This window comes from Mastomys coucha, unplaced genomic scaffold, assembly GCF_008632895.1.
Source record: "Mastomys coucha isolate ucsf_1 unplaced genomic scaffold, UCSF_Mcou_1 pScaffold5, whole genome shotgun sequence".
Lineage (NCBI taxonomy): Eukaryota > Metazoa > Chordata > Mammalia > Rodentia > Muridae > Mastomys > Mastomys coucha.
Genome location: NW_022196911.1, coordinates 57650889 through 57677763, shown reverse-complemented (window position 1 = coordinate 57677763; position 26875 = coordinate 57650889). Strand labels below are relative to the sequence as shown.

Below are 26875 nucleotides of genomic sequence, written 5' to 3'. Positions count from 1 at the left end.
GAGACAGGGTTTCTCTGTATAGCCTTGGCTGTCCTGGAACTCACTCTGTAGACCGGGCTGGCCTCGAACTCAGGCCTACCTCTGCTTCCCAAGTGCTGGGATTAAAGGCGTGCGCCACCACTGCCCGGCTTGAGAAAATTTATATAGGTATTGAAAGAGCTTAAAACAATCAAAGTCCAGAGGTAAATGAAAATGTCTACTAAGGCATATTACAAGTAGCAGGAATTATGTGGTAAAGGTCAGTGATGAAGCTGTAAATAACAGATGTGTCAGGTGTAGTCTTGGCAGCCAGTTCTAGAAAATAGGTCACCAGTAACTTTCCTCCCTGAATTCTGGGAATTTGTTTAATAGGTAAACAACAGGGTAAGCAGTAATTTGATATGCGCAATCTGTTTCAAGCTAAGTAGATAAAAGACAGGTTGAGCCAGCAAGATAGCTTAGAAGGGCTAGGCACTTGCTGCTGACCTGACCACAGTGGAGAGAACTGACTCCTGCAAGCTGGCCTTCAATCTCCATACGAGTGCTGTAGTACTGCACGGGCACGCACACGCACCACACACACACTCACATACACACACACACACACACACACACACACACACACGCCCCCCCCCCATACACACGAAGATAGAGGGGGGAAATTCAGGTGGCAGGACTGGGCCACCTGCATAACATCTGTGACGAACTAAGGACCCTAAGTGCCAATTAAAATTTAAATTTCAGACTTGGCTGGGTGGCCTGTGAAAGCATTTCTTCCACCACTCAGGCAAGCGAACCTCTTTGAGTTCCTGGCCAGTTTAGTGAAAGTCTGCAAAATGAGACCCTGTGTCGGAAAAACAAACCCCTAAAACTAAAGGTCAAAGCATGGCCTAATGGCTCGTGCTTGCAGTCTCAGGACTGGGAAGGCTGAGACAGGGGGCTGCCATAGATCTGAGCTACTTAAGGTTACAAGTGAGCCAGTTCTAAAAAACAGCTTGCTAATGTGGAAGATCTTGTTTACAAACAAAACAAAACAAAAATGTGAATTTCAGTTAGATCATCAAAACTTTTTAGGATAATTATATCCCATTAAAAGTTAGAGTAATGTTTACCATTAAAAACAGATTTAAGCTAAAATGCAAATATAATTAGGCATTTTATATTTTATTTATGAAGCACATAAATTTTTACAGGTTAACTGTTCTGTCTGGTAAGTAATAAAGTGGCTGTTGTAAAAAAACGACTTCAGAGATAATCTAAGAGAACATTTATTTTATGAACAGAGGACTGGAGATCGGAGTGTGGGTGTGCCTGCTTGCCTCACAGGGTCAAGTGAGGGTAGATCTAAAGTCCTGTTGCTAGAGGTAATTTCCAGATCTGTTAGTTTTTTTGCTTGAGATAGCATCTTAGGCTATAGTCCAAGTAGGCCATGAACTTCCAGCAATCGTCCTGCCTCAGCCTTTCAAGTGCTGGAATTACAGGCATGTGCTTCTGTGCTTGGCCCAAGTCTATTTTAAAAGTTACTTTATTTGAGGATGGAGAGATGTCTTAGCTCTTATAAACACTTGTTTCTCTTCCAGAGGACCTGGATTGAATTTCCAATACTCACAGGAGTCTGTTACAAGAGTCTCACAAGTCTCATGTGATCTGATGCCTTCTTCCGAGCTCTGCAGACCAAATGGCCACACACATAAGGAAATTAACTGCAAATAACTAATTTTATTTACTTGTGAGTATGCGCATGTACAAGTGCATGCATGCCACGGTGTGTGAAGGTCAGAGGACAACTTACAAAAGTCAGTTCTCTCCTTCTATCCGTGGGTCTAGGGATCAAACTCAGGTTATCAGCTTTACCTGTTGAGCCACCTTGCCAGCCCCCAAGCCTGTCCGTCCGTCCATCCATCCATCCATCCATCCATCTATCTTTTTGTCTCTTTGAGACAGGTTTCTCTGTGTAACTCTGGCTATCCTGGAACTCGCTCTGAGACTAGGATGGTCTTGAACTCACAGAGATCCTCCTACCTCTACCCCACAAGTGCTGGGATTAAAGGTAAAAACCTGGCCCCAACTTTATTTTTAATCTAGTTTCTGGAGATGATAAAATCCTCTGGGGGTAGCTACATGTAATTTTTATTCATTCGCATATTTGTTTTACTGTATGTGTGTGTATGCATGTGCAGGTGAAGGCTGAGCCCCAGAGCCTTATGACAGACAGGCAAGCACTCTTGACATTGCACCTCCAATCCTAAAATTAATTTTAACAGTTATTTAAAGGAGGAATAAATGACTGTGAATTTTAGAGTCAGTAGCAGACCTTACCATGCATAAGGACTGGGTTTAATTCTAATACCAACACAGAAAACAGACAGAGAGGAGAAATGGGTGAGGAGGAAGAAGGGAGAAGGCAGTAAAGAGGAGGGAGGAAAGAAAAGGAGGAGAGGCTGGAGAAAGAACTCAGCAGTTAAGAGAGTGTTCTGTTCTTGCAGAGGACCCAGGTTTGGTTCCAACACTAATGACAGGAGCTCATAAGTACCTGCAACTCCAGCTCTAGGAGATCTGACACCTTCTCTGGCCTCTGTGAACACTGTACTTGTATTCACAAATACTCCCTTATATACAAACACATAATTAAAATAAGGTTTTTAAAAAATAGGGTCTCAGCCAGGCATGGTGGTGCATGCCTTTAATCCCAGCACTTGGGAGGCAGAGGCAGGCGGACTTCTGAGTTCAAAGCCAGCCTGGTCTACAGAGTGAGTTCCAGGACAGCCAGGGCTACACAGAGAAACCCTGTCTTGAAAAAACAAAAAACAAAAAACAAAAAACAAAAAACAAACAAACAAAAAAAAGAGTCTCACTATGTAGCCCTGGCACTTCTGGAGCTCACACTATAGACAAAGAGATCTAACTGCATCGATGGGACTAAAGGCTGAGCAACCATGCCTGACCAAATATATATTCTTTTATAATTTATTTATTTTCATGTGCATTTGTGTTTTGCCTGCATGTATGTCTGTGTGAACTGTGTGCCTAGAACTGGAGTTACAGACAGTTCTGTGCTTCCATGTGGGTGCTGGGAATTGAACCCGGGTCCTCTGAAAGAACAGCCAGTGTTCTTAACTGGAGCCATCTCTCCAGCTCCCTAACAAAATCTTTTATTGTTTATTTTTCTTTCTTTTTGAGATAGGGTTTCTCTGCATACAGTTGGATGTTCTAGAACTCTCTATGTAGACCAGGCTGGCTTAAAACTCACAAATATATGTCTGCCTCTGCCTCTTGGGTGCTAGGCTGATAAAATCTTTTTTGTTTGTTTATTTGTTTTTCCAGACAGGGTTTCTCTGGATAGTCCTGGCTGTCTTGGAACTTACTCTGTAGACCAGGCTGGCCTCGAAATCAGAAATCTGCCTGCCTCTGCCTCTCAAGTGCTGGGATTAAAGGCATGTGCCACCACTGCCTGGCAACAAAATCTTTTTAAGGAAAGAAATCATACATATCCTATAATGTCTTTAGAAGCTACTAAGGAACCTCCCCGCCTCTCCCTCTCTCTCTTTCTCTCTCACTCTCTTTCTCTCTGTCTCTGTCTCTCTCTCTCTCTGAGTGTTGCTAAGGATCAAGCCCATACTCTCACATGTTCAAAACATTCATGCTACACTGAATTACACTTGTAGACCTTTAGGAATTTTGAGGAAAAGTGTACTGTTAATTGAGCAGTTAGTCATTAACCTATGTCATTTATAAAAAGTTCACAAATAATAGTTTGTTCAGGAGATGAGTCCCGAGAGGAGGTTATGATACTTAAGTTTACATGGGGTAATACTCAACATCTTTGTAGGTGCAACATCAACAGTCACCTCATGAAAAAAATGAGTAAACCCTTCCCAGGTTGTAATACATATTTTGAAACAAAGTGTGAGAACAATGCCAAAGCAAAGGTTACGATTTACTCTTCTATCTTCCCTTAAGAGTTTTTTTGTTGTATTCTCCTCCATCCTGAAGAAGAGTCTTCTGAGATCATAGGTAAAACCATCATCTTATTTCATTTTATATGTGAGAAAAGAGAAACCTAGAGAGGAGAAATTATTTGCCAAATAAGACACAGCGGTCCACTGTGGCACCACAACAAGATCTCGTATTTCTTAAGTCTTGGAGCACACCACTTTATGGTGTACTGTATTTTCTGCACATTCTTTACTTCTGTCCTTTCATCTGCTAGTAGGTACCACAATATAATGAAAGGAAGGGGGCTGGCGAGATGGCTCAGCGAGTAAAAGCACTGACTGCTCTTCTGAAGGTCCTGAGTTCGGATCCCAGCAACCACATGGTGGCTCACAACCACCCGCAATGAGATCTGATGCCCTCTTCTGGTACATCTGAAGACAGCTACAGTGAATTATGCCGGAGCAAGCAGGGCTGGCAGAGGTCCTTGAATTCAATTTCTAGCAGCCACACACATGATGGCTCACGGCCATCTGTACAGCTACAGTGTACTCATACACATAAAAAAAAAAAAGAAAGGAAGGACTTCTGTAGCTCAGTTGGTAGAGGGCTTGCCTAGCATTAAGTCCTGGCTTCCAACCCAGCCCCATAACTGGGCATGGTGCCACACACCTGTAATCCTAGCACTTAGGTGGTAGGGGCAGGAAGATTACAAGTTCAAGGTCATCTTCGTTACATTAATATACTGGAAACCAGTCTGGACACTCAGAGAGCCTGTCTTAAATACTCCTCTCACTACTTGTGATACTTCACTCTTTTCCCTCAAGCTTCCTCGAGGACAACAATGCAGTAAGAATTAAGCAGCAACAACTTTGATAAAAAACTTAACCATGGGAAGAGGCATGTCTGCTGAGGATGAGGAAGAGCAGCATATCTTAGACATTCAACTGGACATGGAGCTTCACCAGCCCCAGAAGCACCTGGTGATCTCTGATTGTGAAGCTATGAGATCTAGAGACAGTAAATAGTTCCGAGAGTAACATATTTTTTTTGTTTTTGTTTTTTTTTTTTAATCCGAGAGTAATATATATATATTTTTTTTATTGAGACAGGGTTTTTCTGTGTAGCCCTGGCTGTCCTGGAATTCACTCTGTAGACCAGGCTGGCCATGAACTCAGAAATCCACCTGCCTCTGCCTCCCAAGTGCTGGGATTAAAGGTGTGCGCCACCACTGCCCTGCTCATTTCTCTCTCTTAGAAAGGGTCTCACAGTCCAGGCTGGCCTTCAGCCTGCTACCTATATCTGAAGATGATTTCGAGCTCTGATCTTTCTGTCTCTACCTCTAGCACTTTTGCTGGAATCACAGGCATGTGCCACCATGTGAGACTACAGATATTTTTATTAATTAAATATCTATTTTCTGTGTTATGAGTGATATGCTGAATATATGCATGTTTACCTTGTGTATGCAGTGCTTGATAAATCAGAAGAAGGCACTAGATTTCCTAGAACCTGAGTTACAGACAGTTGTGAGCCACTATGTAGATACTAAGATTCCAACCTGGGTCCTTTGCAAGAGCAACAAGAGCTCTTACCTATGGGGCCATACATAGCTCCAGCCCATATAGATATTCTTTTTTTTTTTTTTTTTTTTTTTTGTTTTTTTGAGACAGGGTTCTCTGTATAGCCCTGGCTGTCCTGGAACTCTCACTCTGTAGACCAGGCTGGCTTTGAACTCAGAAATCCGCCTGCCTCTGTCTCCCAAGTGCTGGGATTAAAGGTATGCACCACCACTGCCCAGCTATAGATATTCTTAAATATAAAAAAAATTTAGCATCCAAAGGGTTGGGGAGATGGCTCCATAGTTAAGAGTGCTTACCACACAAGCACAGGGACTGGCGTTTAGATCCTAGGAAATCTGATGCCTTTTCTGGCCTGTATGTGTGTGTGCACACACTGCATTTTCCACTCTTCAAAAAACGATTTCGGAGCCAGGCGGTGGTAGTGCATGCCTTTAATCCCAGCACTTGGGAGACAGAGGCAGGTGGATTTCTGAGTTCGAGGCCAGCCTGGTCTACCACAGAGAAATCTTGTCTCGAAAAACAAACAAAAAAAAAAACCAAAACAAAAAACAAAAAAAAACCTATTTCAGTCAGTGATTTCTCTGTAAAGACAGTGATGAATAAAAGCCATGAATTGAGAAGTGGTCAATCATGATAAAAGACAAATTGTACTTTGATTAATTTAGCATAGGGTAAAGAACAAACAACTGAGAGAACCCTTTCCCCATTTTCTTTTTAAAAATAAGAAGCAGTCTTTATTTCTAACATCTTTGGAGGCTTCAGTGTCTAAGACCCAGTTACCAGTGTCTAGTGACAAAAATCATTCTAGAAAAGAGTGTGTCATAAATACCAGCAAAGCTAACCACTGTGGGGATCTGTGGAAGGTCACTGGGAAGTTGTTCAGGTATGTACAGAAAAGAAGTTGATTTGCTAATCTGGAACACAGGTCAAAATAGCAACAATAACAATAGCTCGCTAACTGGACTCCCAAGGCATTTCATTCTACTTATTCTGGATATATTTTTCTCTCTGTGTGTGGTGTCTGTGTATGTACATGTCTGTGTGCAGGTTTATTTGCCTTGCACATGCAGAGGCCAGCAGAAGCCATCCAATGTCTTCTATTTCCTTGAGAAAAGGTCACTCACTGAACCTAGAGTTGAGCATGCTTTGGCTGGGCTGGGGACCAGCAAGTACCATAATCTGTCCTCACCCCTCTGTCCCAAAACTAGGGGTTATGGGCACATGTTTTTTGGTTTTTGTGCTGGGAATTCCAATTCAGGTTTTCATGCTTGTACACTAAATGCTGTTAGCCACTGGGCACTACAGAATAAGTGGTCCTTGTGCACAGAGATAAGCACGGGAGAAGCCAGGAGAGTTAAAGTACTTGGGCTTATCTCTTCAAAGGAAGAAGAGGGTTACCTCCTTCCTCCCAGAACACTGGGAAAGGATGTGGTTTACAACCTGCTGACCCTTTGCCATCTGTAGAGCCAGGCTTCAGCTCTATCCCCCAGAATATTACATTTGTTTATTCTAGATTCCACCCTACCTAAATCTTAAGCATCGCCTTTCAGTCAATATAACCCATCTTTATGTGAGATGTCACTTGCACTTGCAACAGCCTAAGTAACATTTATATATCTTAGGGCCAGGCCAGTCCTGACTCCTACAGGAATTATGTTCACCTTAGACATTAACCCTAGACTCATATTTTAAGCATTGTTTCTGAGTCAACAGTACCCATCTTTATGGAAGAAGTCATATGTTCTTTGTAAAGAGTTACACTGTGGGCCGGACAGTAATTGGTACACGCCTTTAATCCCAGCATTTGGGAGGCAGAGGCAGGAGGATTTCTGAGTTCAAGGCCAGCCTGGTCTACACAGAGAAACCTGGTCTCGAAAAACCAAAACAAAAAAGTAAATAAATAAAAAAATAAAAAAAAATAAAATAAGAAAATTTCAGTTTTATTATATATAAGTGCACCGGGTATGTATCTAATGCCTCCCTTAGCTAGACAAGACCATAGGCCCTGGGACCTGGAGTTACAGATAGCTGTAAGCTGCCTTGTGGGCTGGGAACCTTAATCCACATCCTCTGCAAGAGCAGCAAAGTACTCAACTGCTGAGCCATGTCTAACCTCTTTTCTTCTTTTGAGGTAGAATTTTCAATGAACTCACTATTTACTTACTATTTACTGTCCTGGTTACTTTTTGGTTAGTGTGACATTAGTTAGAATCTTTTGGGGAGAGAGACTCTCATTTGAGAAAATGCCTCCATAAGACTGACCTATAGGAAAGTCTGTTGAGCATTTTATTATTGATTGATGTGGGAGGGCCCAGCCCATTGTGCGTCCTACTGGCTTGGGGCAAGTGGTCCTAACTTGCATAAGGAAGCAATGATGAGCTGGGTGGTGGTGGTGCTCACTTTTAATCCCAGCACTCGGGAAGCAGAAGCAGGTGGATTTCTGAGTTTGGGGCCAACTTGGTCTACACAGGGAGTTCCAGGACAACCAAGGGCTACACAATGAAACTGTCACAAAAAAACAAAAGAAAAGAAGAAAAGGAGGAAGGAAAGAAGGAAAGCCATGGAGGGCAAGCTGTAAGCAGTACTCTTCTTTGGTGTTTGCTTCAGTTTCTACTCTAGATTTCCTGCAACAAGCCCTCTCCTCATCAAGTTGCTATTGGTGACAGTGTTTAATCACAGACATAGAAACCATAACTAAGTAGCGTAGGTTGGTCTTGAACTTGAGATCCTTCCTCTTCAGCTTCTGGCATAGTGTTGGGATTTTAGGCATGTAACTCACTCTTTGTGGTTGGTGGATATTGGGAGTGAAGACCATTAACTGGGATTAAACCCAGAGTTTCATGAGAGTTAGGCAAGTGTTCTAAATCTAAGCTGTATCCCAGACTTCCTTTTTAATGTTTTATCTCCAGACAGGGCCTTACTAAGTTGCTTAGTATGAATCTGAACTCATTGTGTAGCCCAGGCAGGCCTTGAACTTGTAATTCTCCTGCCTCAGTCTTCTAAATACCTGGGACTACAGCCTCCTATCATCATGCCTGAACTTGTTTTTGTTTGTTTTAAAACACTATCTTATAAAACCCAAGTTGGCTTCAAAACTGCTAAGTAGCAGAGGCTGACCTTGAACACCTAATTTTCCTGCTGTCCTTCTAGTGATAGGAGGTGCTCAGCTTGTTCTCTCTCTCTCTCTCTCTCTCTCTCTCTCTTTCTCTCTCTCTCTCTCTCTCTCTCATACACACACACACACACATCCACACATCCACAATTTTTTTTTTTTAACAAAATCTCAATTGTTCCATTTTACCAATGAAGACTTGGGAGCTAGAAGCTGGGGTGAAAGCCTGCTACCTCAGAGAGACAGAGAGAACACTCGCAGACCTTCTTCAGCTGGAGACCCAGAAAGCAGTGCCCACCTTCTTTTTCTCAAACCAGACTCTTCAAATCTTCAAACTCAATATCCTTCTCTTCTGCTTCCTGTGCATACTTTCTATCTGTCCTTCTGACTCCTTCTTATTCTCTATGTTTTTTTCTTAATAATCCCATATTCACTTCCTGTTAATTGGTTGCTTATTCTGCCTCTTGACCTATGTATGGTTGACTTTATTCAATCCTGTTTACAATATTCAAGTAGAAAGGCAGAAAGCTCTTGGATTAAAGGTATATGCTAAGGCTGGGCCCTACAACTAAAAATAGATTTTTCCAGTAAATAACACAGTCTTGGGGTTCACAGTATGATTAAATATCCTACAAAACATACACGCACACTTTTATTTTTAGTTTATGTGTCCTTACACTTGGATGTTTGGCATGTTCATATGTCTGTCTACTACATGTATATAATGTCTGAGGAGACCACATGCTCTCATCTGGCTCTGCTAGGACTGGAGTTATGGATGGTTGTGAGATGCCAGGCAGGGGCTGGGACTAGAACCTAGGTCCTCTGGAAGATTAGCCAATGCTACCAACCACTGAGCCATCTCTCTGGCCTTGACTCTTCATTTCTTTTTTTTTCTTTTTTTTAAAGATTTATTTTATTTATTGTATGTGTATGCGTACACTGTAGCTGTATAGATGGCCATGAGCCATCATGTATGTGGCTGCTGGGAATTGAACTCAGGACCTCTGCCACCCCGCTCGATCCAGCCCACTGTAGCTGTCTTCAGACTTATCAGAAGAGGGTGTCAGATCTCATTACAGGTGGTTGTGAGCCACCATGTGGTTGCTGGGATTTGAACTCAAGACCTTTGGAAGAGCAGTCAGTGCTCTTACCTGCTGAGCCATCTCTCCAGCCCCCTGACTCTTCATTTCTAACAAGAAAAAAAAATAACAGACATTTGATAATGATATAAAGCAAGTCTAATTCAATTTTCTTCTTTTTTTTTTTTTTAAAGATTTCTTTATTTATTTTATGTATATAAGTACACTGTAGCTGTCTTCAGACATACTAGAAGAGGGTATCTGATCCCATTACAGATGGTTGTGAGCCACCATGTGGTTGCTGGGATTTGAACTCAGGACCTCTGGAAGAGCAGTCAGTGCTCTTATCTAATCCAATTTTCTATACCGAGTGCAAATTATTTAACCTATGAAAAATAGCTGGGCGGTGGTGGCACACACCTTTAGTCCCAGCACTTTGGAGGCAGAGGCAGGTGGATTTCTGAGTTCATGGCCAGCCTGGTCTACAGAGTGAGTTCCCGGACAGCCAGGGCTACACAGAGAAACCCTGTCTCAAACAAAACAAAACAAAACAAAATATGAAAAATATAGAAAGCTGTAAAAAAGAGAGAGAGAGAGAGGGAGAGGGGGGAGGGGGAGAGGGGGGAGAGAAAGGGAAAGGGAGAGGGGGAGAGAGAGAGGGAGAGAGGGAGGAGGGAGAGGGAGAGGGAGAGATGGAGAGGGAGAGGGAGAGAGAGAGAGAGGAAAAGGGAGAGGGAGAGGGAGAGAGAGAGAGAGGAAAAGGGAGAGGGAGAGGGAGAGAGAGAGAAAGAGAGAACGAACACTGAGCCTGGCTTGGCATCTTCAGTGATACACTTCCTCCATCAAGGCCACACCACCTAATCCTAGTCTTTTCAAATAGTGCCACTTGTTGGTAACTAACATTTAAATTTATAAGCCCATGTGAACCATTCTTATTCAAACTGCCACAAAGATTTATTAATGGCCTTCTGAGAGACATTTGGCAACTATTTGCTATTTTACACATTACTTTAATGAATGCCATAATATACAATATCACTTCAAATCTTACTTTTATAATATTTGAAAACTTTCTCTAACCTTCCAATCTGTAGCATCAGTCTGGGTTTGGTGACATACACCTGCAAGGGTAAGAGGACACTGCAAAGACAGGTCTCATAGCAAGTTCCATGTCAGCTAGGCCTACAGAGTGAGCTCTGTCTCAGAAAAAAACAAACGGAGGCTGGGCAGATGGATCATTGTGTAAAAGCATTTGCTGCCAAGCCTGATGACCTGAGTTCAACCTGCAAGACCTACCCAGCGAAAGGAGACAGGCAACTCCCAAAAGTTGTCCTCTGGTATCCACATGTGTCTTCTCACCTAAAAACTTCATGTAATTTAAAATTAAGTACAATTAAGAACATGGTATAGTTCATCTTAAAATCCCCACCCCCACATTTATTTGTTTCTATGTTTGTTTCGTGTGTGGAGGTCAAGGGCAACTTGCCAGAGTTCTTCTTTCTACCACCTGGGTTCTGGGACATGAACTTTGGTCCTTATACTTGGCATCAATACCTTTACTCACTGAGCTATCTTGCCAGTTCCACAATTATCAATTTGATGGGATTTAGAATCACTACGCATATAGATCCCTGCCTATATCTGTGAGAGATTATCTAGATTAGCTTAACTGAGCTATCCTAAATTTGGGTGGCGCCATTCCATGGGCTAGAACCCCAGTCTGAGAAGGGGTCAGGGCAAGCTGAGCATATGCAGGGCTTCCTGGCTGCAGATGAAATGTGCCCAGCTACTTCCTGTTCCTACTGCCTTCCCTGACCTGAGAGATTGCATCCTCTTGGAAATGTAAGTAAAAGAAAGTAAAACCCCAAACAAACAAGCAAACCAACCCCTTCCTTCCTCAGGTTGCCTCTGATGGAGAAAAGTAACTAACACAGCAGACTAAAGGGAACCTCCCTTTCTTCCTTCCTTTCTTTCTTTCTTTCTTTCTTTCTTTCTTTCTTTCTTTCTTTCTTTCTTTCTTTCTTTCTTTCGACAGGGTTTCTCTGTGTAGCCCTGGCTGTCCTGGAACTCATTCTGTAGACCAGGCTGGCCTTAAACTCAGAAATCCGCCTGCCTCTGCCTCCCAAGTGCTGGGATTAAAGGCGTGCCCACCACCGCCCGGCCAGGACACACTTTCTTAAGTGGGTCCCTCCCTGGACTGGCCTCACTCCTTTGGTACTGACTCCTCTAATCATGTTATGTGGAAGCCCAGCCTCTCGTTAGTTCTCAGAAGAATCTGAGTGGAAAGATCTAGGACAGCAGCTTGAGTGTTCACATCATGGCTTTCTCTCAGACAACCCACTGTGGTCTCCTTTGCTGGTTTCTTTTCTAGGAAACATTCTTGTCCTTTGCATCCTCTTGGCAGCTGAGAGCCCAGTCTTGCCAGCACTGCTGAAACTATGTCTTTGAACCTCAGCCCAGGCCCTCTGAGAATTTGGAGGAAAGGACTACAGGTTTTATTTTAATCTCGCACATGTGAGAGGGGGTGCTAGGTCAAAACCACTTTGGCCTCAAATACCCTCTCTTTTGGTTTCCAACTGAAGGAGGAAGGTTCTGGGACAGGAGGAGCAGGGGTGGAGGTATATAGCAAACAGTCCAATGGTTCTATGCTCTGCCTCCTGCATTCTCTGCCAGTATATGATCTGTATGGAATTATTGGAAAAGAATCCCAGGAAGTGCTAGCAAGCCAGCCCGATTGTGGACAGAAGATCCTATTTCCTTGCTCAGCTAAGTTATTCAAGCCACAGGCTTTCTAACGCCATGCTGCTGTTAAGATGAGCACCGGGAAGGGAAGGAGTGGGATGTTTTCATGTGCTGAACCCTTAGAGTTATGTAGTAGGCTAATGGACAGAGTGGGAAAATAAGGAGACTCAGAAAGGCACTTTCGGGGCTGAGGCTATAACTCTGGCAGAGCCCAGACTGCATGAGGCCCTGGGTTCCATCCCCAGCACCACAAACAAAACAAGCCAACAAGGAAGGAAACAGGCACAAAACACCAGACACTCCTTTAGAATTTCCTACAAGGCTTATGACAGCAGGCAGGCTAAGGATTCACGTTTCAATGGAGGAAAATGCTGAGGCCTTAGGGCTCAGTTGACTCACACATGCTCAGTGAAGGCTGACCAATGTGCTCATGGTGATGTTGCCATCCATGCCTACTTTCATATTCTATACTTTAAATTGTTTTTCTTTTTTTTCCGAATTGTTGCACAGTGCTTTACTTACATTTGTGAAACTGTTTTTTATTTCCTATGCTTTTTCTTTTTTCTTTTTCTTTTCTTTTCTTTTTTTTTTAAGACAGGTGTCTCTGTGTAGACTTGGCTGTCCTGGAACTCACTCTGTAGACCAGGCTGGCCTCGAACTTAGAGATCTTTTTACCTCTGCCTCCCAAGTGCTGGGACCAAAGGTGTGCACCACCACCCAGCTTTTCTGTGTTTGTTTTTGTCATTGTTGTTTTGTTTTTGTTTTTTGAGACGGAGCCTTACTATCTAGTTCTGTCCTTGAACCCCCTATGTAGACCAGGTTGGCCTCAAATTCACTGAGATCTGCCTACCTCTGTGAGTGTCGGGAATAAAAGTGTTCGCTACAAGGCCTGGCTCTCTTTTTGTTTTGACAGAGTCTCCCTATGCAGCCCAGGCTAGCCTCCAATCATAGCATAAACCGGCCTTGAACTTAAGTCCCTCTTGTCTCTGCCTCCTAAGTGCTGAAATTACAGGTGTGCACAACTGTGGCCCATCTTGAAACTTGTATCTTAATGCATTACTCAATGCATTATTATATGACTCACTAAATTAGCAAACTTTACCTTTAAAGGAGCCTTAAAGTCATCATTTAGTTCTCTAGTGGCTGAGACTATGCCTTCTGTCCTAGTTTGCGTATCTGTTGCTATGCTCAAGCATGAGCAAAAGCATGTTACGAGGGGAAAGGTTTCATTTGGCTTACAGGTTACAGTCCATCACTGAAGAAAGCCAGAAATGCAAAGCAGCAACCTGAAGGACCTAAAGCAGAGGCCATGGGGTGCTACTTACTGGCTTGCTCTCCACGGCTTGCTCAGCCTGCCTTGCTATAATACCCAGGACTACCTGCCCTGGCATGGCCCACAGTGTGTTTGGCCTTCCCACATCAATACTTAATTAAGAAAATGCCCTACACAAATCTCCACAGGCCAATCTGATGGAGGCAATTCCTCAACTGTGGTCCCTTTTCCCAAATAACTCTAATTTGCAAGTGAAAGAGGTAGACAGATCTCTGAGTTCAAGACCAGCCTGATCTACAGAGTGAGTTCCAGGACAGCCAGGACTACACAGAGAAACCCTGTCTCAAAACAAACAAACAAACAAACAAACAAAAAAGACAGGGTTTCTCTGTGTAGCCCTGACTGTCCTGGAACTCACTCTGTAGACCAGGCTAGCCTTGAACTCAGAAATCCGCCTGCCTCTGCCTCCCAAGTGCTGGGATTCAAGGTGTGCGCCGCCCCTCCCCCCCGCCCGAGAAACCCTGTCTTAAAAAAGAAACAAACAGGTGCTAGAGAAATGGCTCAGCAGTTAAGAGCACTGATTGCTCTTCCAGAGGTCCTGAGTTCAATTCCCAGCAACCACACTGTGGCTCACAACCATCTGTAATGAGATCTGATGCCCCCTTCTGGTATATCTGAAGACAGCTGCAGTGTACTCATATATAGAAAATAAATAAACAAACAAATTTAAACAAACAAACAAACAAACAAAAAGCAGTTCCAAAACCTAGCCAGCATACCATACTCTTTCCTTGAAAGTCATTTTTTCCCACCAAGGGTTTATTTGAGTGTGCGCTCAGCTGGCTAAATGTATCCCTGAAACCAAGCACTGGGGCTTAGAGCAGCAAGAACAAACAGCTGACCCCGCACAAAGCACGTTATACCTATGATGGTCTTTCAAAGACACTAACAAAGCTGTGACCTACTTCTCTCTAGAAAGTCAGGATCCATTTCATTTCCCTTTCTGTCTCTGAGTCTTACCTAGCACTGACATTTCGTAAATGTGTGAGTTCAGACTCTTAATTTCTCTGAGCTCTTGTTTCTTAATGTGCAACAAAACAGAGGAAGATCATAAAAGCTGTCTTGTGGAGTAAGCCTACAAACTAAGTGGTGTGGCCTTTGAAATCAAATATGTAGCCCCAAGTATGGACTCCACACTTTGGAAGTACTAAGTAGCCAGGTACTGAGTACTGAGTAGCTTCAGCTGAAGCTCACGCTCTGCAGCCTGAGGGTCTCAGTGCAGTTGCTGGGGCACCAGCCTTGCAGCTGAGTGACCTTGAGCCAACGACTCAGCCTCATCAGGCTCAATATTTTATCAGTAAGATGGAAAAGAATTGGATCACCTTCAGGATTAAGTAAGATCATGTTTTACATATGTTTTGGGCACTGATATAAGGGTTTTATATCAACTCATTATCATCACAGGTTACAGGTCCTCTATAAAGCTTCCTCCTTCTCTTTCCCCTTCGGTTTTCTCTGGGACACATCCAAAGAGTCTGAGGAAATGAGAGACGGATGCTAGAGGCTCGCATATTTCTATGGATTAAGTTGTGCTTTCCCTCAGTTCATAGTAAGTTAAGGCACTATCTCCCAGAGTAATTCTTAGGAGGTAAATGAGATTAAATGAGTGCACGAGGGTGAGGGTCTAATTTTATGGAACTGGAGATCCCAGCTGCTTGCCCCACGTGAAGGCATGGCATGAGCATGGCCATCTGCAGAGGAGAGGACTTTCACCAGACACTAGCCTTCCTACTTCCAGTACGAAGAACTGGGAGAATATATATTTCTGTTTAAGCTACCTGTCTCTGGTATCTTGTTATGGCAGCTCAGACAGAATAAATAATAACTGAAAATGTGCACGTGGCTTTGGAGCTTTGGAGCAAGAAAACTAGCAGCTGGGTGGTCTTTGTTGGTGTGCCAGGTTTTTTTTTTTTTTCTTCTTTCTTTTGTCAACTTGATGCAAGCTATGGTGATCTGGGAAGAGAGAACTTCAATTGAGAAAATGCCCCCATCAGAGAGACCTGTGAGCATATCCTTGGGGCAGTTTCTTAATGATTGACGGGGGAGAGTCCAGTAACCAGGGGTGATGCCACTCCTGGGCAGGTACCACTGATTTTAATCACAGCAATAGAAAGCAAAGTAGGAAAGCTAGAAAAAGTTTAGATTATATTGAAAGGAGAGTCAATAAAAATATGAACATAAAAGGCTGTACTGGGCCTGGGGAAACAGATCAGTGGGTACTGTTCTTGCCACATAAAAGTGGGGACCAGAGTTCAGATTCCCAGAACTCGCATATATGCCAGCTGGGTGTAGTAGTCTCTCATAATTCTAGCACATGATGTCAACCTCAGGCCTCTATATGTGTGTGTGTATAAATATGCTCATACATGTGTGTCTCAACACATGAGAACACACATCCATGCAAACTATAAGCATAAGCATGTGAAATAAATCATGAGACACAGCAGATCAAGCATTCATTTGTAATCTATTATCCCCCCCCCCACCTGTGTCTAGCGTGCTCACTTCCTTCTCTTATCCAGTAACATTCAGATTCTAATATTCTATGGCCAAGAAACTAGCCGCTCCCACCCCGCTCCCAAAACAGATGGAGATCAAGTTTGTTGGAAAGATATAGAAAATAAAGATAAACAAGTGGTAAGGATGATGTATCCCTTCTAGGCATCCAGACTAGAGAGGTCTTTACTTTCCTGCTCCTTTGCAATGTGTGTATCCAGAATTTATTCAAGAGGCAGTGCTTTGATTCCTGTCTTCCTCCTAGGCTTCTTTGTATGCGCCAAGATATGATGTCAAATACGTTTACAAAGTTACCAGTTCACCTTAGACATTGGCTAGAGTTTCCCTGCCAACACTAAACTAGGGTTAGCTCCTGGACTGTGAGCATCGAGAGGCAGCGAGAGAGCTTACAGGAAAGATGCTATTCCTGTGCCTACCACTCTGTTCTCTAAATGTAGCAGGGCTCAGAGAGAGGGTGATGGTAGTTGCCACTAAACCTGATGATCTGAGTTCCATCCTTGGTACCTACATGATGGAAGGAGAGAACAGCTCCCAAATTGTCCTCTGACTTACACAAATACACACACACACACACACACACACACACACACACACACACACACCAAATATAATTGAAAAAAAAAAAAAACCCAGCAGAATGGGGGCTGGAGCAATGGCTCAGAGGTTAAGAGCACTGACTGCTCTTCCAGAGGTCCTGAGTTCAAATCCTAGCAACCACCTGGTGGCTCACAACCACCTGTAGTGAGATCTGATGCCCTCTTCTGGTGTGTCTGAAGACAGCAACAGTATACTTGAAAATTAATTTTGCATGAGTATGTATGTGTCACAGAACCATGCCCAGGGATCAGCTCTCTCTTTCTACTACATGGTTCTAGAGGATTAAACTCAGGTTGTCCAGTTTATACCTTTAAAGCAGGTACCTTCATCCCCCAACCCTTTGTAGCCTTAAAGTGGCCTTGAACTCATGGACAATATTTCAATATCAGCCTCCCTAGAGGCAAAATATATATGTGTATAACATATATACATACATGTATATGTATGTATATTAAAGATTTATTTATTTATTATATGTAAGTACACTGTAGCTGTTTTCAGATACACCAGAAGAGGGTGTCAGATCTCATTACAGATGGTCGTGAGCCACCATGTGGTTGGTTGCTAGGATTTGAACTCAGGACCTCCGGAAGAGCAGTCAGTGCTCCTTAATTGCTGAGGCATCTCTCCAGCCCGAGGCAAAATATCTTAAGAAACATTTAAAAATTACTACTTAGGAATTGGGTGTGGTGGCAAACGCTTTAACCTGGAACCAGGGAGTCAGAGAAAGGAGGCATATCTCTGTGATTTCAAGGCCCCGCTGGTCAAGTTCTCAGACAGTCAGGGTTAGACAGTGAGAACTTATTTCAAAAGTGAGCACAAACCCTAGTGTGTGTGCAAACTGGTGAGGCACAGAGAGCTTTAAGCTCCCAAACTGTGAAATTCACAAAGCCAACTGGTACAGTGCAAGTTCTTAAGCCCGAAATTTTGTGACACTCATGGACCCATTGCCCAATTTTATAAAACTTGAATAAGTAAGCAGCAACAAGTATATTTACATAGAAAGATATATGTGGCATTTAAATTTTAAAGTTCTTTTCATTTTTTAGCAAGTGTTTTTGCATGGGTGTGTGTGATGCCACACAGATGTAAGTCAGAGAACATTTTCAGAGGGCGACTTTGGGAACAGTGCTCACTTCCCATCCTAAGACAGGGTCTGTACCTGGCCTGCCACTCTTGGGGATTCTCCTGTCTCTATCTTTCATCTTATTCTAGATGTGTATGCAACTAGCTTGACTTTTATTATGTTGAGGGTCTATACTCAGAGCCTTATGCTTACATAGCAAGTGCTATTAGTCAGCTATCTCCTTAGACTTCCTCACACACATTTTTCTATGTACTGAATTCTTGCATACTTTCCATGAGGTTCCCGTTGTTAATATATGTCACTTTGAGCTGTGCAGTGGTAGTGCATACCTTTAATCCCAGCATCTAGGAGGCACAGGCAGATGGATCTCAAAGTTGGAGGCCAGCCTGGTCTATAAAGTTCTAGGACAGCCAGGGCTATATAGAGAAACCAACCAACCAAACATTTATATATGTGTATACATATAAACATTATATATTTATATGCATACAAACATATATAAAAATATTTATATATACAAATATATGTATGCATATTATATATACATATATGTCTTAGTTAGGGTTTTACTGCTGTACATAGACACTATGATAAAGGCAAGTCTTATAAATGACACATTTAATCAGGGCGGGCTTATAGGTTCAAAGGTTCAGTCCATTATCATCAGGGTAGAAGGATGGTAGCATGCAGTCAGGCATGGTGCAGGAGGAGCTGAGGGTTCTACATGTTTATCCAAAAGGAAGCCAAGAACAGACTGGGCATCCTCAGGCATCTAGGAGGAAGATCTCCAAGCCATCCCCACAGTGACACACTTCCTCCAACGGGGCCACACCTTCTAATAGTGCCACTCCCTGAGATAAGCATATACAAACCATCACTCTCCATGTATTCCTGGAACTGTTAGGTGGACAAGCTTGCCTCAAATTCAAAGACCTGTCTGCTTCTGCCTTCCAAATGTTGGGCCTAAGGTTATGTGCAACCTTGCCTGGATTAGCCTTCATTTTCATCTCACATCTTGTATGTAAATAGCAAAATAGCAAAATCCCACTCATTTTTTATAAACTTTTTTTTTTCTTTTTTTTTTTTTGGTTTTTCGAGACAGGGTTTCTCTGTTTAGCCCTGGCTGTCCTGGAACTCACTCTGTAGACCAGGCTGGCCTCGAACTCAGAAATCCACCTGTCTCTGCCTCCCAAGTGCTGGGATTAAAGGCGTGCACCACCACCATCTGGCATAAACTTCTTAACAATATTAGAAAATAAAATGAGTAATTATGTTTTTGTTGTTGGAAGCAAGATGATCAGCATAGGAGAAAAAAATTAATTGTAAAAATCAAGGATTTTAAATAAAACCCCTGAAATAGTAGTGTTTTATTATAACCATCAGTATAAATTTCTGAGTCTTTCAACTCTTTTATTTATTTTTTTTAAAGGTTTATTTATTTATTATATGTAAGTACACTGTAGCTGTCTTCAGACGCACCAGAAGAGGGCATCAGATCTCATTACGGGTGGTTGTGAGCCACCATGTGGTTGCTGGGATTTGAACTCAGGACCTTCTGAAGAGCAGTCGGTGCTTTTACCCGCTGAGCCATCTCACCAGCCCCTTTCAACTCTTTAATAGCTGTCCTAGCCTTTTCCATTGCCGAGGTCAGGTAACAATGAGAAACAGTGACACTGTAAACATGAATACTAGAGCTACGCAGGTTTGAGTCTCTGTACACTTTCCTTGCCAAGAAAAGCCAAGCCTCAGAGAAAGTGCTGCTTCCAGGCCTGGGGAAGGAAGCTTACAAGAAGGTCCTAGAGGCTGGAGATGCGGCTGGGTTAATTAGTGCTTACAGCATGTGGGAAGTTTTGGGTTTGATCCAAATATAGTGCACACCTGCAAGCCCAGCTATTGTGGAGGTAGGAGGCTGGTGGATCAGAAGTTCAAAATCACCCTTAGTTACACAGGGTATCCAAGACCAGGTTGAAGAACCAACCAAACAACAACAAAAGTAAAATAATTTTTCTGATGTAAGATCGAGTTATCCTGACATTAGGTTTTGTGTCTTTTCAATGTACCAATGTATATTTATTACCAATTATTTATTATTTATTCTACATTATTAAAGGACAAATTACCTCTTGTCAATAATCATTACCCGGGAAGGTGGAATCCCCAAAACGGCACAGCTCTGCAGAAGTTCTTTCTTTCGAATCTCACCTTGACTGTAGTAATTTCCTGAAGAGACAGATAGAAGGGGTACTTTAACCATAGAGGCCTGGCTGCTCACTCATTCATATCCTATGTTGTTCCCTGAGGGATTTAAAGTGCCTGAAAAAAGTCATGATTAGGATAAGGAGCTGAAGTAAATAGAAATTTAATGTTAAGGAATTCCTATTAGCAGATCACCATATATTTACAATGCCTAAGCATCTATTCATGTATGCATTAATACATAATTCTATCTATCTATCTATCTATCTATCTATCTATCTATCTATCTATCTATCATTTATCTAATCTGTGCCTAATATGTATAAGGCACCAGGTTTGACCCCCAGCTTCACCTTTATAGATAAATAAAACAGTCTCCAGATATCTAAAACTAATTTAAAGGATAGGGTGCCACTCTTAGGTGTTACAGGAAAACGTGCAGGCACTGTTTATGAAAATATGCTGGCTAGTTTTCTGTTAAAGTGGCACAAGCTAAAGTTATTTAAGAGGAGGGAAACACAATTAAGAAAATGCTTCCATAAGACTGGCTTGTAGGCAAGCCTGTAGTGCATTTTCTTAATTAGTGACTGATGGGGGAGAACCCAGTTCATTGTGGGTGGTACCACCACTAGGTTGGTGGTCCTGGGGTCTATAAGAAAGCAGACTGAGCAGGCCAGGGTGTGCAAGCCAGTATGTAGTACTCTTCTTTCACCTCTGCATCAGCTCCTGCCTCCAGGTTCCTGCCCTCACTGCTTTGGATGATGAACTGTTATACCGAACTGTGAGTGAGATAAACCCTTTCCTCCTCTTCAAGTTGCTTTTAGTTATGGCATTGTATCACAGCAATGTTAATCCTTACCCCTAAGACAGAAAACTAACTCTGTCTGCCTGTCTGTCTGTCCGACCGTCTGAGACAGGGTCTCTATTATGTAGCTCTGGCTGTCCTAGAACTCTCTATGCAGACCAAGCTGATAGAGATCCACTTTCCTCTGACTCCTGAGTGCTGAGATTAAAGACTTGTACCAGTACACCTGGCACATCCTCTTTTTAAAAGTTTAATAACCAGTTGCCTATCAATACCAGAAAAAGTTTATAGAGATATTCTTTACTTTCCCAATATATTTACCACAGCCTCTATGAGTAATTCTCTTCAGTAGCCTTAGAAATAATAATACCATGAAGTTTTGGTGTCACTTAAAATGCACTCATTTTGAGCATTACCTAATTAATGTACTTCTTAATTAAAATTTCCTGAAAATAGTTGCATATATTGTTTGTGTTTAACTTCCTTGAGCCACAGTTCTTTGACTTGCAGTGTGCATATAATGACTACTAATTCACAAGGTTTCCTGGAAGGTTACTTAACATACATTAAAGCACTCAATTAAGTAGGTTTGCTCTTTCTTCCCTTTACCATCTTTGTTTGGCTGGCTTGAAACTTATTATGGTCAATTGATTTTAAAATGTACTTGGAAGAAGAAGGTCCAAACTTCTATAATTATAAACTGAGGGGATACAATCCAGTCAACGCACTGTCCTAGAATAATGGAACTACACTGACTACTAAGACAATAACAATTCGCCGGGCAGTGGTGGTCCACGCCTTTAATCCCAGCACTCGGGAGGCAGAGGCAGGCAGATTTCTGAGTTTGAGGCCAACCTGGGCTACAGAGTGAGTTCCAGGACAGCCAGGGCTATATTCGAGAAAGCCTGTCTCGAAAAACAAACAAACAAACAAAACAAAACAAAAAAACCCAAAAGAACAAACAAAAAAGACAATAACATTCAATAAAGACTTCCACATACACTACTGGAGGACTAGCAGGAAATAGTAACGTGATTGGCATATTGAATGCAGCAAAGATGACTACTCATTCTTAGCCATCCAGCACTAGTTTTTAGGAAAATGCAAATCAAGCCCAAAATAGAGTATCACTTCATACCAACTAGGATGGGTAGTGTAGTGGCTATTCCTGGTTGTCAACTTGACTATATCTGAAATGAACTACAATCCAGAATTAGAAGGCTCACCTGGCCCTAATCTGGAGGCTGAGAGATAACAAGTTTCCGACCTAAATCTTGGCATGGAGATCTTGAGGTATAGTGGCTACGAATCCCAGAGGATTAAGATAGAAAGATCTATGAGTTCAAGATCATCTGGAATTAAGGGTGTGGTGGCATAGTGGCTATGAATCCTAGAAGATTAAGACTGGAAGATCTAAAAAATTCAATCGGGGTCACCTGGGGTTAAGGGTGTGGTAACACCTTTAACCTGGGCCACACCTTTTGCTGGAGACCTATATAAGGAAGAAGGAAAGCTCGCTCTTTTTCAATTGCTTGCCTTGTGGGACTGAGCAACTGCTGGATCCTCGGACTTCCATTCACAGCTGCTGCCAACCATTGTTGAGAGTTGATTGTTCGGAGTTAAGACTACAGACTGTGAGTCTACAATAAATTTCTTTTTTTTTTTAAAAGATTTATTTTATTTTATTTTATGTGTATGAGTACACTGTAACTGTACAGATGGCCATGTGTGTGGCTGCTGGGAATCGAACTCAGGACTTTCTGTCGGCCCCGTTCGCTCTGGCGTAATTCACTGTAGCTGTCTTCAGACACACCAGAAGAGGGCAACCGATCTCATTATGGGTGGTTGTGAGCCACCATGTGGTTGCTGGGATTTGAACTCAGGACCTTTGGAAGAGTAGTCAGTGCTCTTACCCGCTGAGCTATCTCGCCAGCCCATAAATTTCTTTACTACATAGAGACTATCATAACTTCTGTGACTCTAAAGAACCCTGACTAATACAGGTAGAGTTCTTCTTCTTTTTTTTTTTTTCCGAAGCAGGGTTTTTCTGGATCGCCTTGGCTGTCCTGGAACTCACTCTGTAGCCCAGGCTGGCCTCGAATTCAGAAATCTGCCTGCCTCTGCCTCCCGAGTGCTGGGATTAAAGGCGTGCACTACCACCGCCCAGCAAGGGTAGAGTTCTAAAATGTAAAGTTGTGAGCATTGATGAGGATGTAGAACAAGCAGGGCCCACAGCACATTGCTGGTGGGAATATAGAATTTTATTTATTTGTTTATTATTATTATTATTATTATTATTATTATTATTATTTGTTTTTTGAGACAGGGTCTCACTATGTAGCCATTGCTGGCCTAGAAATTGCTATGATGACCAGGCTAGGTCCACCTGCTTCTCCTGGGACTAAAGTCATGTACTACCATGACTAGCCTATTCAGAGATTTAAACACTATCAGTGTGATTCAACAGTTACATTCACAAGAACATACTTAGAAGAATTAGACACCTGTATGCCAATAGGTACTTGTGCGTCTTAAGTTTATCGAGTCCTTGTTCACAGTAGCCAGGGTAGATTAAAGCCAACTGCAGCATCAACAGAGGAACAAGGTAAAAAATGAAACATACAGAACAAAAACATTACTCAGCCAGCAAAATGAATGAGGTGGGGCTGGGATATAGCTCAGTGGTGGGGGGTTTGCCTAGCATATGTAAGGCCCTGGGTTCAATCTCCAATACTATAACTCCTGCCTTACCCACAAAATGGGAATAAAGTAGATGGGCATGGTGCCATAGGTCATAATCCCAGTACTCTGGGAGCTAAGACAGGAGGATTGTGAATGTGAGGCCACTCTGGGTCATGTACTGAGTTTGAGGCCAGTCTGCTAGAGACAGTGAGATCCTGATACAAGCAAGCAAAACAAAGTTCTGAAACATTCTACTGTCAATATTGATTAGCTTAAAATATGAAGGTAATAAAAGTCATATATAAAATAACAATGACCGCATGATTCTATTTATATGAGGCACCCAAACAGGCAAAGCCAAAGTAGAACTGTAGTCAGAGAGCTAGAGGAAGGAAGGGAGGGGACTTATTGCCTAATAGGTTACAGGATTTCTCTCCGGAGTAATGAAATCGGAGTGATGGTTACATAATCTTGTGAAGGTACCTTAAGAATGCTCAAAATAGTAAATCTTATGTCATAGATATTTATGACACAAATGAAAGAAACATTAAAAACAGAAACCAGAATTTCACTCTATAAAACTCTTCCAGGGGGACTGGAGAGATGGCTCAGTGGTTAAGAGCACTGACTCCTGTTCCAGAGGTCCTGAGTTCAAATCCCAGCAACCACATGGTGGCTCACAACCATCTGTAATGCGATCGGATGCCCTCTTCTGGTGTGTCTGAAGACAGCTACAGTGTACTTACACATAATAAATAAGTCTTTAAAAACAACAACAACAACAACAACAACAACAAAACCTCTTCCAGGAGTCTGGTGATACAGCTCAGCAGATAAAAGGATTCGATGACCAGTCAGATGATCTGAGTTTAATCACCAAGACTAAGGGTGGAAGGAGAGAACTGAGTCCATATGGCATGCATGAGCTCATACACATACATACATACATGCACTAAATAAACAAATGTGATAAAACTTAAAAAATCTGGGGCTGGAGAGATGGCTCAGCGGTTAAGAGCAGTCAGTGCTCTTCCAGAGGTTGAGAGTTCAATTCCCAGCAACCACATGGTGGCTCACAACCATCTGTAATGAAATCTGACACCCTCTTCTGGCGTGTCTGAAGGCAGCTACAGTGTACTCATATAAAATAAATAAATAAATCATAAAAAAGAGATTTCCTTTAAAAAACTTAAAAAATCTAATTATGAGTTATTATGAAATATAAATTATGCCTTTAAATTTGGTAGAATATTACTAAAAAATTTTAAAAAATGTGTGTGTATGTGTGTGTATTTATGCCTGCGAATCCATGCTTGAAGGGGGTGTCAGATTTCCTGGAACTGGAGATACAGGTAGTTTTCAGCCACCTGACACAGACCCATAATAGAACTCAGGTCCTCTAGAAGAAAAGCAAATGTTCTTAACCATTGAACCATCTCTCCAGCCCCTAAAACAATAGTAAAGGATCTTTAAAGGGGCAAACTCCCCACCCCCAAGCACACATCTAAATCAGGCCATACTTGTAAGTGGTGTCATTTTTCACTATTTCCAAAAGGTTGGGCTGTATTTGTATTTTTATTCACATAAATACTAATGTCATTAGTTTCTCTGACCTATAACTTGGAGGTGGTCATTAACAAAGCCCAACACATGGAGGGGCTGTCTTTTTCTCATACAGTAGGCATATATGTCCTAGATGGAACACGAAGTCTGAATGAGAACAGCGTCTGCTCACTGAGGTGAAGGTGTAAAGTGTTTCCAGTCCTAAGTTCTTCAAGGCTCCTGAGGTGTGGTTGGCCATTTTATACTTCCAACACAGGAATGCTGCTAGCAATTTTTTTTTTAATTACACCTGAATCTTTAAGGCTCACAGGTTTGTCACTGTAGAATTTCACTTTGATCTCTGAAATGATCTCTTCTTCAACTACCATTTCTTTTATAGCTTTCCATAGTTCAATCAAACCTTCCAGCTTTACACTTACAAGTCTAATTTGGGGTGTGGGGTCTGGCACAGTTGGGTAGAGTGCTTAGCTAGCAAGCAGGACTCCCTGGATTTAATACCCAGGACTTGGGAGGTAAAGGTAGAAGGATAAGCAGCTTAGGGTTATTTCCAGCTACATAGTGTGTATGAGGCTAGCCCGGGTTAGATGAGACCTTGTAGCAACACAAAAACAAACAAGCATACACCTACTACACAGACACAAAAGAAAAAAGCCTTTCCCAGATCTAACTCAGCTAGGGATGTAGCCCAGTAGCTAGATACCAGACTCAGCCTCCAGACTGCAAAAACAAAGCAAGATAAAACAACAAAACGCTCCAACGAAGTAAACAACAAGCAAGACAGCAATATTTCCCTTTAAAAACTTATATTTATTTGTGCAAACATGCCTGTCACAGCATGCATTCAGAGGCCTGGAGAAAACTCCTGGGAGCTAGTTATTTCCTTCTACCATTTAGATCTTGGGGATCTAAACTCAGGTGTCAGGCTTGGCTTCTGGTGTCTACCTGCTGAACCATCTTACCAGCCCAATATTTCTTTCTGAGACAGGTATTACTATGTTGCCCAGAGTGGCCCTGAATTCCTGGCCTCAAGGGATCCCTCTTCCTTCAGCCTTTCAAGTAGGGAGAATTCTAGGCATGTATCTCCAGGTCCAGCTAACACCATTGTTTTCTTTCTCTTCTCTTCTCTTCCTCCCTTCCCTTCTTCACTCTTTCTGTCTGTAAAGGTAGGCGGGGCTTTACACTGTGTAGTTTTAAAATGGGGCCATGGGGCCTGTGGGATGGCTTAATTGATAAAGCCTAGGTCCCACAGGGGGGAAGGAGAACTGACTTCTGCCCTCTGACCTCTATAAGTATTTTGTGGTGCATGCACCACAAACACACACACACATGAACACAAAACAAATTAAAAAATAGGCTCAGAGTATAGGGTTATTTGGCATATAATTTCTAAGGTAATTATAGTTATAAGGAAAAGATAAGTAAACATACATTTTTCAAATGTATAAATCCCTAATGAGCTGGAGGGATGGCTCAGTGGTTAAGAACACTTATTGCTCTTGTAGATTACTTAGATCTAGTTTCCAGCACCCATATGGTGCCTCATAACTGAGTATAACTAGTTCCAGGGGATTTGATGCCCTCGTCTGACCTCTTCAGGCATCAGGAACACTTAAGAATGTAGATAAATATATTCATATTTATACATTAAGAAATCTTCCAAAAAA

At 42.2% G+C, this 26875-nt stretch overlaps 1 protein-coding gene across 1 annotated transcript in view; it reads right to left on the bottom strand.

Moving 5' to 3' along the window:
* The window catches only part of Pigl (phosphatidylinositol glycan anchor biosynthesis class L), a 62952-nt gene that overhangs the window by 26868 nt on the left and 9209 nt on the right, over window positions 1–26875 (bottom strand). The window contains exon 2 of the mRNA XM_031351578.1: window positions 20086–20185. Coding sequence (XP_031207438.1) covers window positions 20086–20185 — 100 coding nt within the window. The remainder of the gene's footprint in view (window positions 1–20085; window positions 20186–26875) is intronic.